This window comes from Coregonus lavaretus, assembly GCF_964263955.1.
Source record: "Coregonus lavaretus genome assembly, contig: HAP1_SCAFFOLD_387, whole genome shotgun sequence".
Taxonomy (NCBI): Eukaryota; Metazoa; Chordata; class Actinopteri; order Salmoniformes; family Salmonidae; genus Coregonus; species Coregonus lavaretus.
In genome coordinates, this window is record NW_028158029.1 from 319,555 (window position 1) to 335,575 (window position 16,021).

Sequence of the window (16,021 nt, forward strand, 5' to 3'; positions counted from 1 at the left end):
GAGCACCAGCTGTTCCGGATGACTATGTGATCACGCTCTCCGTAGCCGATGTGAGTAAGACTTTTAAGCAGGTCAACATTCACAAGGCCACAGGGCCAGACGGATTACCAGGATGTGTACTCCGAGCATGTGCTGACCAACTGGCAAGTGTCTTCACTGACATTTTCAACATGTCCCTGACTGAGTCTGTAATACCAACATGTTTCAAGCAGACCACCATAGTCCCCGTGCCCAAGGACTCTAAGATAACCTGCCTAAATGACTACCGACCAGTAGCACTGACGTCTGTAGCCATGAAGTGCTTTGAAAGACTGGTCATGGCTCACATCAACAGCATTATCCCAGAAACCCTAGACCCACTCCAATTTGCATACCGCCCCAACAGATCCACAGATGATGCAATCTCTATCGCACTCCACACTGCCCTTTCCCACCTGGACAAGAGGAACACCTACGTGAGAATGCTATTCATTGACTACAGCTCAGCATTCAACACCATAGTGCCCTCTAAGCTCATCACTAAGCTAAGGATCCTGGGACTAAACACCTCTCTCTGCAACTGGATCCTGGACTTCCTGATGGGCCGCCCCCAGGTGGTAAGGGTAGGTAACAACACATCTGCCACACTGATCCTCAACACGGGGGCCCCTCAGGGGTGCGTGCTCAGTCCCCTCCTGTACTCTCTGTTCACCCATGACTGCATGGCCAGGCACGACTCCAACACCATCATTAAGTTTGCTGACGACACAACAGTGGTAGGCCTGATCACCGACAACGATGAGACAGCCTATAGGGAGGAGGTCAGAGATCTGGCCGTGTGGTGCCAGGACAACAACCTCTCCCTCAACGTGACCAAGACAAAGGAGATGATTGTGGACTACAGGAAAAAAAAGAGGACTGAGCACGCCCCCATTCTCATCGACGGGGCTGTAGTGGAACAGGTTGAGAGCTTCAAGTTCCTTGGTGTCCACATCACCAACGAACTATCATGGTCCAAACACACCAAGACAGTCGTGAAGAGGGCATGACAAAGCCTATTCCCCCTCAGGAGACTAAAAAGATTTGGCATGGGTCCTCAGATCCTCAAAAAATTCTACAGCTGCACCATCGAGAGCATCCTGACTGGTTGCATCACCGCCTGGTATGGCAACTGCTTGGCCTCCGACCGCAAGGCACTACAGAGGGTAGTGCGTACGGCCCAGTACATCACTGGGGCAAAGCTTCCTGCCATCCAGGACCTCTATACCAGGCGGTGTCAGAGGAAGGCCCTCAAAATTGTCAAAGACTCCAGCCACCCTAGTCATAGACTGTTCTCTCTGCTACCGCACGGCAAGCGGTACCGGAGTGCCAAGTCTAGGTCCAAAAGACTTCTCAACAGCTTCTACCCCCAAGCCATAAGACTCCTGAACAGCTAATCATGGCTACCCTGACTATTTGCACTGCCCCCCCACCCCATCCTTTTTAAGCTGCTGCTACTCTGTTAAGTATTTATGCATAGTCACTTTAACTCTACCCACATGTACAGTGGGGAAAAAAAGTATTTAGTCAGCCACCAATTGTGCAAGTTCTCCCATTTAAAAAGATGAGAGAGGCCTGTCACTTTCATCATAGGTACACGTCAACTATGACAGACAAATTGAGAAAAAAAATTCCAGAAAATCACATTGTAGGATTTTTAATGAATTTATTTTCAAATTATGGTGGAAAATAAGTATTTGGTCACCTACAAACAAGCAAGATTTCTGGCTCTCACAGACCTGTAACTTCTTCTTTAAGAGGCTCCTCTGTCCTCCACTCGTTACCTGTATTAATGGCACCTGTTTGAACTTGTTATCAGTATAAAAGACACCTGTCCACAACCTCAAACAGTCACACTTCAAACTCCACTATGGTCAAGACCAAAGAGCTGTCAACGGACACCAGAAACAAAATTGTAGACCTGCACCAGGCTGGGAAGACTGAATCTGCAATAGGTAAGCAGCTTGGTTTGAAGAAATCAACTGTGGGAGCAATTATTAGGAAATGGAAGACATACAAGACCACTGATAATCTCCCTCGATCTGGGGCTCCACGCAAGATCTCACCCCGTGGGGTCAAAATGATCACAAGAACGGTGAGCAAACATCGCAGAACCACACGGGGGGACCTAGTGAATGACCTGCAGAGAGCTGGGACCAAAGTAACAAAGCCTACCATCAGTAACACACTACGCCGCCAGGGACTCAAATCCTGCAGTGCCAGACGTGTCCCCCTGCTTAAGCCAGTACATGTCCAGGCCCGTCTGAAGTTTGCTAGAGTGCATTTGGATGATCCAGAAGAGGATTGGGAGAATGTCATATGGTCAGATGAAACCAAAATATAACTTTTAGGTAAAAACTCAACTCATCGTGTTTGGAGGACAAAGAATGCTGAGTTGCATCCAAAGAACACCATACCTACTGTGAAGCATGGGGGTGGAAACATCATGCTTTGGGGCTGTTTTTCTGCAAAGGGACCAGGACGACTGATCCGTGTAAAGGAAAGAATGAATGGGGCCATGTATCGTGAGATTTTGAGTGAAAACCTCCTTCCATCAGCAAGGGCATTGAAGATGAAACATGGCTGGGTCTTTTAGCATGACAATGATCCCAAACACACCGCCCGGGCAACGAAGGAGTGGCTTCGTAAGAAGCATTTCAAGGTCCTGGAGTGGCCTAGCCAGTCTCCAGATCTCAACCCCATAGAAAATCTTTGGAGGGAGTTGAAAGTCTGTGTTGCCCAGCGACAGCCCCAAAACATCACTGCTCTAGAGGAGATCTGCATGGAGGAATGGGCCAAAATACCAGCAACAGTGTGTGAAAACCTTGTGAAGACTTACAGAAAACGTTTGACCTGTGTCATTGCCAACAAGGGGTAAATAACAAAGTATTGAGAAACTTTTGTTATTGACCAAATACTTATTTTCCACCATAATTTGCAAATAAATTCATAAAAAATCCTACAATGTGATTTTCTGGATTCTTTTTTCTCAATTTGTCTGTCATAGTTGACGTGTACCTATGATGAAAATTACAGGCCTCTCTCATCTTTTTAAGTGGGAGAACTTGCACAATTGTTGGCTGACTAAATACTTTTTTTCCCCACTGTACATATTACCTCAACTACCTCAACTAGCCGGTGCCCCCGCACATTGAATCTGCAACGGTACCCCCCTGTATATATAGCCTCCCTACTGTCACTTTATTTTACTTCTGCTCTTTTTTTTCTCAACACTTTTTTTGTTGTTGTTTTATTCTTACTTTTTTTGTTTAAAATAAATGCACTGTTGGTTAAGGGCTGTAAGTAAGCATTTCACTGTAATGTCTGCACCTGTTGTATTCGGCGCATGTGACCAATAACATTTGGTTTGATTTGATTTGATTTGATGTTGTGCTCATATTTTTCTTCAGTATAATATTATTCATTATGATCTAAAACCTATCCAAGATCAGCACTTCTTGCTACTCTGAGATGCTTTGTGATTACAAGCTATGAGCTAAAAGTTAGGTCAACAAATCATTCATAGTAAAGCAAAAAATTTAAAGTTCTCGCTCTACTATAACCATGAACTTCTCGCTCTCTTTCCTGCTCTCTCTCTCTTCTCTCTCACACAACCGTCACTCTCACTCTCTCTCTCTCTCTCTCTCTCTCTCTTTCTGACACGTGGTGATGATGTCACCTACCTGACGTATTCTGGAAGGACGGAGGCGTGATCGTTGATCAGCAGGTCCTTCACCTGGTTGATGATGGCAAACTTCCAGTTGTCCAGCACCTGGGTTAGTCTGGCTTTTATCTGCTGGAGATGACATGGGAATGTTCATTCACCACTCAGATACAGAAGGTAGACTATACTGTACTATACCACTGGCTGTTCATGTCTTGAAGATAACAAGCTATTAGAACACAATATCTATTCAATATCAATGGATGTATAGAACATACTGCTTGAAGTGTGCTACATAAGAGACTCTACACATACAGGAAGTAGATGACATACTAGTGACTGTGTCTGTTCTGCCTGACCTCTATCAAAGACACTCTACACATACAGGAAGTAGATTACATACTAGACCTTCTAACGATCTTGATATAACCTGTGCTTCAATCCAAACATTACCATCCCAGAAAAACAGAAATTCGTTCCCTTTGGTGCTGGGCTGAGGAGAGGAGAGGCCAGTCTGTCGCCAGCCAGCCCAGTAAGGGCCAGCCCGGGGCCTGAGCCAGCTGGGTCTGGAGATGGGGGAATAAGCCCCTGCATAGCAGAGAGCCATCATGGAGTAGTGAGAAGAGATCCATGACTCCTGTGAGATATACCGTTTGTCTTCTGTGTTTTTAGACTCTGAAATGTTATAAACAAATGTAGGAACATTTGGAGAGAGAAAAATAAGAGAATGTTGGGATTCAACTGCATCTCACCAGAGAACAACATTGATTTATTGGAATATTACAGACCAATGGTCTCTCTGGGTCAGTGTGGGTTCCCCAGGAAGAACAGTTGAATGTTGACAGTAAAATATTTTTGACAAAGCACTGACTGGAACCAAAAGATTTGTTCATAACAGAGACTCAATTAAACAGACCATTTATCAGTGAAACACAGTCTCTCTCTATTGAAGTAGCAGGTGGAAGGGAAACATGTTGCCAGCCTCCATCACTTCTAATAGCAGGTGGAAGGGAAACATGTTGCCAGCCTCCATCACTTCTAATAGCAGGTGGAGGGGAAACATGTTGCCAGCCTCCATCACTTCTAATAGCAGGTGGAGGGGAAACATGTTGCCAGCCTCCATCACTTCTAATAGCAGGTGGAGGGGAAACATGTTGCCAGCCTCCATCACTTCTAATAGCAGGCAGAAGGGAAACATGTTGCCAGCCTCCATCACTTCTAATAGCAGGCAGAAGGGAAACATGTTGTCAGCCTCCATCACTTATTAAGACCAAAGTTTTACAAACTATCTGATGATGATTTATCATAGAAAAGTGTTTACTGTAATTGAATGTCCAGTGATTACAACAACAAGCTTTTTTGTCAAAGCTTTTAAGGTAATTTGCAAGCACAATGAAGCCCGTTTGACTGCAGTAATGTTATTCTACTGGCAGAATATTCCTCTACTGAGAGACCAGAGATGTAGCAGCCAGATAGAACCCATTCCATGCAGCCAGATGCTGTAGAAATAACCTGATCCCTTTTATCACTGTTCAGGAATCTGACTGGGCAGCACTCCCTGGCACGAGTACCAGACCTTCACACACACATACACGCACACATTCGCACACGCACACACACACGCACACGCACACACACACACACACACACACACACACACACACACACACACACACACACACACACACACACACACACACACACACACACACACACACACACACACACACACTATTATTACCCCATCCACCAGCCACAATGATATACTGCTGTAAATACCTTACAGCTGACATCACATACCTGTTGATCAAACAAGCTAACGGTTTAGTCTTTAACTGACATCACATACCTGTTGATCAAACAAGCTAACGGTTTAGTCTTTAACTGACATCACATACCTGTTGATCAAACAAGCTAAGGGTTTAGTCTTTCACCTTCTGTCTACAGCAGAGTTTCCTAAACTCGGTCCTGGCGACCCCAAGGGATGCACATCTTACAGTAAATGGATTCCAGATCCATCTCCTGGACTACAGTATATTGAATATATTGTATATCTTACAGTATATGGATTCTAGATCCACCCCCTTGTATGAGAATATACATATTCCCTGAACAAAACTATGTTTAAAAGAGACTGATACAGACATCTGTTAATCTAACACATTGTTTTGATGTAAAAGAGACTGAAACAGACATCTGCTAAAAGTGAAAGATGATCACGGTGTAAAAACAATTCCTTACCCGTCAGCCTCTCCAGCTCCATGACCATTAGGCATGGCTGTCCTGTAGCTCAGTTGGTAGAGCATGGCGCTTGCAACGCCAGGGTTGTGGGTTCGTTTCCCACGGGGGGCCAGTATGAAAAATGTATGCACTCACTAACTGTAAGTCGCTCTGGATAAGAGCGTCTGCTAATTGACCTAAATGTAAATGTAAATGACCGTCAGCCTCTCTAGCACCATGACCATCAGGCTTTCCAGCTCCATCAGCTTCTCTAGCTGATGGTCATGGACTAACCAAGATGGATAAAAGGTTGAGTACGTGTTGTTGTTGTTTTTACAGTGCAGAGAGAAAGCTAGGTGGAGGTGAAGTTGTTCTACACATCAATATAACGAGCCAATCACAGCTGAGATGGAGAGCAGTGTGTTTGATAGATCAGCTGTAGCTGGAGTGAGATTGAGAGTGGTTGTGATACAACTGGGAGGGAATTATCCCTCCAAAAAAGAGAATACAAAATAAAGTGTACAGTTTGGCATGAGAACACTGATGAAAGGTCAAACCATAATAAAATATATAATAAAAATGGTCTCAATATCTTATTTTTATAGTAACTTTACTTGACTTCTAAGGTTCTAGGGTTCTCTTCCAGGGGTTCTTAATATTCCAGGTGTTCTGTGGAAAAGACTGATAGAGCATTCTCTTCCTTTGGCCAAGCTCCTGAAGTGTGGAACTAATTACCAGACCGCATAAAAATGAAAACTATAAGCTATAAGTCTCTTCTAACTTCAAGTCTTGTCCTATGGCTAAAAAATAACAATTTTTCTATTGATTTATATATTGCACGAATATTCATCTTTACCTCCACCAATCACCTCTCCAGAACACCAAAGCCAATGGTGATATACTGAGAGGATAAGCAGAGGCTGAATGGGTTAAAACGGATTCAAAACAAACAGAGAAATTAGTGCTGCCTTACATCTGGTATGTGCAGTGGGGAGAACAAGTATTTGATACACTGCCGATTTTGCAGGTTTTCCTACTTACAAAGCATGTAGAGGTCTGTAATTGTTATCATAGGTACACTTCAACTGTGAGAGACGGAATCTAAAACAAAAATCCAGAAAATCACATTGTATGATTTTTAAGTAATTAATTTGCATTTTATTGCATGACATACAGTGGGGGAAAAAAGTATTTAGTCAGCCACCAATTGTGCAAGTTCTCCCACTTAAAAAGATGAGAGAGGCCTGTAATTTTCATCATAGGTACATGTCAACTATGACAGACAAAATGAGAAAAAAAAATCCAGAAAATCACATTGTAGGATTTTTAATGAATTTATTTGCAAATTATGGTAGAAAATAAGTATTTGGTCAATAACAAAAGTTTCTCAATACTTTGTTATATACCCTTTGTTGGCAATGACACAGGTCAAACATTTTCTGTAAGTCTTCACAAGGTTTTCACACACTGTTGCTGGTATTTTGGCCCATTCCTCCATGCAGATCTCCTCTAGAGCAGTGATGTTTTGGGGCTGTCGCTGGGCAACACGGACTTTCAACTCCCTCCAAAGATTTTCTATGGGGTTGAGATCTGGAGACTGGCTAGGCCACTCCAGGGCCTTGAAATGCTTCTTACGAAGCCACTCCTTCGTTGCCCGGGCGGTGTGTTTGGGATCATTGTCATGCTGAAAGACCCAGCCACGTTTCATCTTCAATGCCCTTGCTGATGGAAGGAGGTTTTCACTCAAAATCTCACGATACATGGCCCCCATTCAGTCTTTCCTTTACACAGATCAGTCGTCCTGGTCCCTGTCCTGGTCCCTTTGCAGAAAAACAGCCCCAAAGCATGATGTTTCCACCCCCATGCTTCACAGTAGGTATGGTGTTCTTTGGATGCAACTCAGCATTCTTTGTCCTCCAAACACGACGAGTTGAGTTTTTACCAAAAAGTTCTATTTTGGTTTCATCTGACCATATGACATTCTCCCAATCTTCTTCTGGATCATCCAAATGCACTCTAGAAAACTTCAGACGGGCCTGGACATGTACTGGCTTAAGCAGGGGGACACGTCTGGCACTGCAGGATTTGAGTCCCTGGCGGCGTAGTGTGTTACTGATGGTAGGCTTTGTTACTTTGGTCCCAGCTCTCTGCAGGTCATTCACTAGGTCCCCCTGTGTGGTTCTGGGATTTTTGCTCACCGTTCTTGTGATCATTTTGACCCCACGGGGTGAGATCTTGCGTGGAGCCCCAGATCGAGGGAGATTATCAGTGGTCTTGTATGTCTTCCATTTCCTAATAATTGCTCCCACAGTTGATTTCTTCAAACCAAGCTGCTTACCTATTGCAGATGCAGTCTTCCCAGCCTGGTGCAGGTCTACAATTTTGTTTCTGGTGTCCTTTGACAGCTCTTTGGTCTTGGCCATAGTGGAGTTTGGAGTGTGACTGTTTGAGGTTGTGTCTTTTATACTGATAACAAGTTCAAACAGGTGCCATTAATACAGGTAACGAGTGGAGGACAGAGGAGCCTCTTAAAGAAGAAGTTACAGGTCTGTCAGAGCCAGAAATCTTGCTTGTTTGTAGGTGACCAAATACTTATTTTCCACCATAATTTGCAAAAAAATGCTACAATGTGATTTTCTGGAGAAAAAAAATCTCAATTTGTCTGTCATAGTTGACGTGTACCTATGATGAAAATTACAGGCCTCTCTCATCTTTTTAAGTGGGAGAACTTGCACAATTGGTGGCTGACTAAATACTTTTTTTCCCCACTGTATGTATACTATAGCTAAGTAATACAAAGTGTATGTTGTGTAGTAAGCTGTTAGTAGCCCATGTGCCTCAACCTAATAATTTGGTCCTTTTCCCCCTCATAAATTAGCCTACTGTTCTGACTTGGTGGTGTACATGGTACAATGATTCTCTACACTGGACTTGCTTGTTTTGTAACATAAACTGAAATTGGGATAACTATTAACATTTTAGCAACCAGGAAATGGCAGAATGATTTCTGAATAGTGCATCTTTAACTGAAGCTGTGTGGTCTTTCCTTGAGTGTGTTTCAGCAGGGTGAGGTCAGAGAGATCTTTCAAGTCAGTATTTTTCTGAACTCATAAAATCCTTTACACGATCTGATGGGATGAATGTTCAACCCCATTAAAATGACAATAAGGTCTATATAGTACCTTTAAGTTAAGACCTCACAGATATGTTGATGGAAAAGCAGTTCATTTAATGATATTCATTGATTCTTAAAGAATATAACTTATGTATCATGAACCTCATCTTGAGGAGTCACCTGTGACAGTATTCATAAAGAGTAGGAGTACTGATCTGGGATCAGTTTTTCCTTTTAGATCATAATGAAACAGATTAAATGGACAGGGGGGACCTGATCCTAGATCAGCACTCCTCCTCTGGGAAACTGCCTTTATGAATAAGGGCCCAGGAGTCACCAGGACCAAGAAACCGAACACATACTGTTGTGAAGTCTAGTTACAGCAGGTGTTTACTGCCATCTAGTGGAAGATACCAATAAAACACCATTATCAGTGTGGGGAGGCGGCTGAGCTGAAACAGAAAGTAAATTTGTTATTTTGTACAGGATCCATTTTGAGACGACAGAGCAGAAAGCACTATATGGAGAGAAGTATAAAATAAAGTAAGTATTTCTGAACAATAATCTATTCTAAAGGACAGAGTAAGAGAATGAATACCTGTAATGACATATTACTAGTTAGTAGAACTGCTACTTGAGCTTAGTTGCTGACAGACAGCAGTTTTCAAAGTGGAAACTAATCAGTAGGCCTACATGTTATCAGTCAAACGTCTGGTAAAGATGGTGGAGGAGCTTTTAAATGATATGGTTTGATGTTTATCTTAGGGTTTCTCAATCCTTTTGTTCTTGCCCAGCATTTACACACCTGATTCAACTAATCATCAAATATTTTTAGACAGTTTAATATCTGAGGCATACAGATGAAAATTTTCAAATTAAAACATTTTGGGTTTGTAGGCCTGTTTACAATTATTATAGGCCTACAGAAATTCACATTTGAGAAAAAAACACAACTAAACCTGGTTTCAAGTAAATGATTGGTTTAGCTAAAATAATGTAAGAGAAAAAAAATGAAGCAAGATTCGGTACAATGTCATGAGTTACTGCTGTTGCAGACAACTGACTGTTAGCGCCACCCTCTGGTTACTGTTACTGAGACGACAAAGGAGAAGACTATATTGAGAGAAGTAAAAAATAAAGTATTTCTGAACAATAATATATTCTAAAGGACAGAGTAAGAGAATAAATACCTTGAATGACATTATTACTACTTATTAGAAGGATCACAAACTCACAGGGTTCTGTCATATTATTATCCCGTACACCAGTGATGCCAGAAGTTGTGATTTCCTCATATTAAAGTGAAAGTAAGTGTGTAGCTTACGCAGTTACAATATGCCTATTGAAACTGGCGCACATTTCTCGTCCACATTAGAAGTCAGATAAATGTGTTGATTTGAAGGAAAGATGGGCAGACTCTGGTAAATCTAGGCTACATAGAACTATTATAAAGTTAGGTCGTCAGTCAGACATTCAATAGACAGAGTAGGCTTGAGATATGATTTTGTATCATGCTGACCAACCTGGGCCTGGTTTCCGCGATGGAAGTTAGGTTTAACACTGGGAACGAGTAATAAGTGGGTTAACGATCATTAACAAAATACAGAGTTGAGTAAACGCTATTTTACAAATAAAAAGGTGTATAAGTGCGTTTACGTGGGTTAACCTTCCACTACATCCCTGTTGATGCGGTGTGCAGCATAGAGCGCATAGTCCTTTAGTCTCTATGGGCCAGATGGCCAGTTGGTGAGGTCCACAGCATGGGGAAAGAAACTGTTCAGATGGGGGTCTATAACATCCAATCACATAGGTTTACAGCAGCTGACAGTTGCAATTTCATTGCTAGTAACTCAAACTGCCTTGGTTTAGATAAAGACAATATCAGTAAAGATTAAAAAGGATATCACTTATAAATCATGAGCCTCACCTTGAGGAGTCACCTGTGACAGTATTCATAGAGTGCTGATCTAGGATCAGTTTAGCCTTTTAGATCATAATGAAACAGATTAGATGGACAGGGGGGACCTGATCCCAGATCAGCACTCCTCCTCTGAGACACTGCCTTAATGAATAAGGGCCCAGGAGTCACCAGGACCAAGAACCTGAACACATACTGTTGTGAAGTCTATTCTAAAGGACAGAGTACGTGAATGAATACCTGGAATTAGATATTACTAGTTAATAGAACTTCTACTTGAGCTTAGTTGCTGACAGACAGCAGTTTTCAAAGTGTTATAAGGTAGGCTATTTAGATTGTCGTTATGGAGACACCTATATTACAAACCTTTTTCCATAAAACATATGAACGCTCTAGAACTGATGCGCATCAAGAAATAAGCTCAGGAAAACTACTTGAGGCACTCCAGAGCACGTTAGATAAATTCACTCGGGGGTGGTTTAAACTGCATTCTAATGTCGACTTTTCTTATGGAAAACCATATCATGCGAAGGTTTTTACGCATGCTGAGTTCTTGGTTCTCGCGAGTGGAAATTTGAAATGAAAGTTATGGAACTCCCTCATGTGCTTCTGTTATGAGAAAAACTCCATAATGAAACTGATGTTAAATGTGGAGAATGATACATCTGTTGGCCATTAAATAGCCTATTAATTTGTATGCCTGTGTAGGCTACTGTAGCCTACCTGGAGCTGGCAAACATATTTAATAAATAGCCTATAACTTCAATTTATTGTTAATGTAGCCTTGTGTTATTATGTAATTTTTAATGTTTAGTTAATTCAATTGGAAGTTAAAGTGTCACCATGGTCACAGTTCTATCTCAATTGCTGATCTGATGTTAGAATGCATTAGATTGAAGGTAACAGTCAGTCAGATCAGGCTACAGGTATAAAAACAACCTGGCTGTTGTTGACAAGCATGGGCCTATTCAGTTCATATCCATATTATTCATATTTGATTCAGTGATTGAAATTACGACCCCCATCCTCAGTAGCCTATTCCAGCAGCCTACTGAGCAACAGAAGCACTTCTTACCTCAAAATCGCCTTGCTATTCATGTTAAATAAATGAATCTGTAAATTTGAACTCAGCAAACTGCTAAATATTTCAGCTTACATCTTGCCAGGTTACTGTAGGCTATCTGAAATAAGATGTAGGCCTATCAGGGGCTATGTTTTTGTGCTAGTTTTCAGGCATTGTGGGCGGGTTTTGAGTAATCATTGGGCTAGAAAAATGTATTGCATTAAATCACCTGACTGTTTGGATGTGTATGTTAGTAAATGTTATATTTCTAAGAGATAATGACTAAAAGATAACAATTGACATTCAATAATTAGTTGTCACTGTGTTAACCACAACCAACATGCTGGATCTCTGTTTAAGGGTCATTGCTCAAATGAGTCTCTCTGGGGAGAGAGCGGAGGGGGGCCCTGCCTCTAAGATGAGTCTCTCTGGGGAGAGAGAGGAGGGGGGCCCTGCCTCTAAGATGAGTCTCTCTGGGGAGAGAGAGGAGGGGGACCCTGCCTCTAAAATGAGTCTCTCTGGGGAACATGACACCAAAGCTAAGAGGTGAGATGACAATATTGTTTAAGAATGTACTGTTTACTGACATCTAGTGGAAGATACCAATAAAACGTTTGAGTTTTTTCATCAGAAATGATTGCTTATGGGTACATTCAATATAACTGTTCTAGATTTTAGATGAGTACGAAAATGTGTTTTTATGCAAAACGCTATATCCATTGTTTAGCTGGATTGGAATGTTTGTATCCTGTATATTTGACTGTGATATGTGGTTGTCTCATCTAGCTACCTTAAAATTAATGCATTTACAGATTACATTTGAATTTGACCTAGTTTCTCACAGTTGGAAAATAATACTGCAGCAACAGCAAATGTGCATTATTATGTGGGTAATGGGGATATTTTTTGTAGGGGTTGATCCATTTCTCATTAGGGCAAATCAAGTCTGACATTTTTAAGTGGAAATTACACACTTTAGAAGCATTTATAAGGTCTTGTAGTGGTTTAATAATTTCATTAAACAATAAAAGCTAATTTACCAACATTTCTGAAAATGGATATATAGTGTTTTGGAATGAAACTCTTCTTATGTTTCCCCATCTGAGCTCAAAGTAGATGAGAGATGTAATGTTTGTCTCTGTTGTGTTGAAGTCCAATCAAGCGGAAGAGACCAGCCTCCCCTGTACCCAGCTGTGTGTCCATGAAGAGTGACTGGTCTATGAAACAACCTGAACAGTTTAGAGCGGGAGACTTTTCTACTGAACAAATGTAAGAAAAACTCATGGGTCATGTGGTCAGTGAGTTAAACAACACTGTCTCTAGTAATTTCTCCTCTCCCATTTTCCCATTTATTTTTGTTGTTTTCATAATCCATAGGTTAACCATTTTTTCCATTTAATATAGTCCTAAAACAATATTAAACAAACACAACATTCCCTCCCTGTGTGTGTGTGTGCACTCCCTGGATGAGGAGATGTAATCTCTATCCTGATTGCCTAGTCACTTTTACCCCTACCTACACCTCAGTTACCTCAACTACCTGGTACCCCTGCACATTGACTCAGTACTGGTACTCCTTGTAGCCACATTATTACCTCAACTACATAGGCAAATCCTTTTTTCAATTTTCATAGTCCTGAAACAATATTAAACAAACACAACATTCCCTCCGTGTGTTTGTGTGTGTGTGCGTGTATGTGTGTGTGAAGGTCTGGTACTCATGCCAGGGAGTGCTGCCCAGTCAGATTCCTGAACAGTGATAAAAGGGATCAGGTTATTTCTACAGCATGTTGCTGCATGGAATGGGTTCTATCTGGCTGCTACATCTCTGGTCTCTCAGTAGATGTCACGATCGTCAGGAACAGATGAGGACCAAGGCGCAGCGTTGCAGGCAAACATACTCTTTATTCCGAGACACGATCAAAACAACAAATGATACGTGACAGTTCACGGTCTACCATAAACAGACTAGAAACAAAAACCCACCAACACAAAGGGAAAGACACAGTTTAAATATGGCTCCCAATCAGAGACAACCAGCACCAGCTGACACTCGTTGCCTCTGATTGGGAGTCACTCAGGCCAACATAGAAATACAAACTAGAACTCCCAACATAGCAATAGAATACATAGAACTACACACCCTGGCTCAACATAACAGTGTCCCCAGAGCCAGGGCGTGACAGTACCCCCCCCTAAAGGCGCGGACTCCGACCGCGCCAACTAAATACCACAGGGGAGGGACCGGGTGGGCACTCCGCCTTGGCGGCGGATCCGGCTCCGGGCCTGATCCCCACTCCCTCTCCAACCCCCCAAAGTACCCCTGGTCCGGTCTGGCCCCGCTGGCCGGAGCTGGACTGCACACTGATGGAGCGGATTGCTCTAGCTCCGGCGTAAAACATCTGACCAGTGCCGAACCAGGCACCAGTGGAACAGGCACGGGCCGTGCCGGACTGACGACGCCCACCACTGGCTTGGTGTGGAGAACAGGCACGGGCCGTGCTGGACTGACAACGCACACCACTGGCTTGGTGTGAGGAGCAGGAGTGAGCCGAACCGGGCTGACGAAACGCACCACTGGCTTGGTGTGGGGAGCAGGAACGGGCCGAGCCGGGCTGACGAAGCGCACCACTGACTTGGTGCGGGGAGCAGGAACGGGCCGAGCCGGGCTGACGAAGCGCACCACTGACTTGGTGCGGGGGGCAGGAACGGGCCGAGCCGGGCTGACGAAGCGCACCACTGACTTGGTGCGGGGAGCAGGAACGGGCCGAGCCGGGCTGACGAAGCGCACCACTGACTTGGTGCGGGGAGCAGGAACGGGCCGAGCCGGGCTGACGAAGCGCACCACTGACTTGGTGCGGGGAGCAGGAACGGGCCGAGCCGGGCTGACGAAGCACACCACTGACTTGGTGCGGGGAGCAGGAACGGGCCGAGCCGGGCTGACGAAGCGCACCACTGACTTGGTGCGGGGAGCAGGAACGGGCCGAGCCGGGCTGACGAAGCGCACCACTGACTTGGTGCGGGGAGCAGGAACAGACCGGACCGTACTGGGGACACACACCACTGGCCCTAAACCGGGATCTGGAACGGGCCGGACCGGACTGGTAACACACCCCAGTACCTCTCGCCGTGCCTCTACACCTTCCATCCCCTCTTCTACCAGTGGCCCCCGTAACTTGGCGGCCTCCTCTGCCAACCCGCTGGACCGCTCTATCGCGGCCTCCTGCTGCCCCGACGTCGTGAGCCCCCCCCTAAAAATTTTCTGGGGGTCTCTCCTCCCCGTGGGCCAGGCCTCTATAGTTCTCGTCCAACTCTCGCTCTTCTGCCCCCAACTCCCGCTATTCAGCTCCTCAATTGGCTTGACCCAGTCGAAGCTCTTCCTCCATTGTTCCCAAGTCCACTCTCTCTGCTCTTCACTCGGCTTGACCCAGTCGAGGCTGCCACGGAGATCTGCTAGGGATTTCCCTGGCGATGGCTCCTCGACTCGCTGCTTGGTCCAGAAGTGGTGGGTTTTTCTGTCACGATCGTCAGGAACAGATGAGGACCAAGGTGCAGCGTTGCAGGCAAACATACTCTTTATTCCGAGACACGATCAAAACAACAAATGATACGTGACAGTTCACGGTCTACCATAAACAGACTAGAAACAAAAACCCACAAACACAAAGGGAAAGACACAGTTTAAATATGGCTCCCAATCAGAGACAACCAGCACCAGCTGACACTCGTTGCCTCTGATTGGGAGTCACTCAGGCCAACATAGAAATACAAACTAGAACTCCCAACATAGCAATAGAATACATAGAACTACACACCCTGGCTCAACATAACAGTGTCCCCAGAGCCAGGGCGTGACAGTAGAGGAATATTCTGCCAGTAGAATAACCTTACTGCAGTCAAACGGGCTACATTGTGCTTGCAAATTACCTTAAAAGCTTTGACAAAAATGTTTTGTTATTGTTGTAATCACTGGACATTCAATTACAGTAAACACTTTTCTGTGATAAATCATCATAAGATAGT

General features: G+C 43.8%; 1 protein-coding gene across 1 annotated transcript in view; it reads left to right on the top strand.

Moving 5' to 3' along the window:
* Positions 1 to 11,972: 11,972 nt before the first annotated feature.
* Positions 11,973 to 16,021, top strand: part of LOC311124504 (uncharacterized protein) — a 55,017-nt gene continuing 50,968 nt past the window's right edge. The window contains exon 1 of the mRNA XM_084198641.1: positions 11,973 to 12,544. Within this exon, the coding sequence (XP_084054767.1) occupies positions 12,372 to 12,544 (173 nt within the window). The 5' untranslated portion in view covers positions 11,973 to 12,371. The remainder of the gene's footprint in view (positions 12,545 to 16,021) is intronic.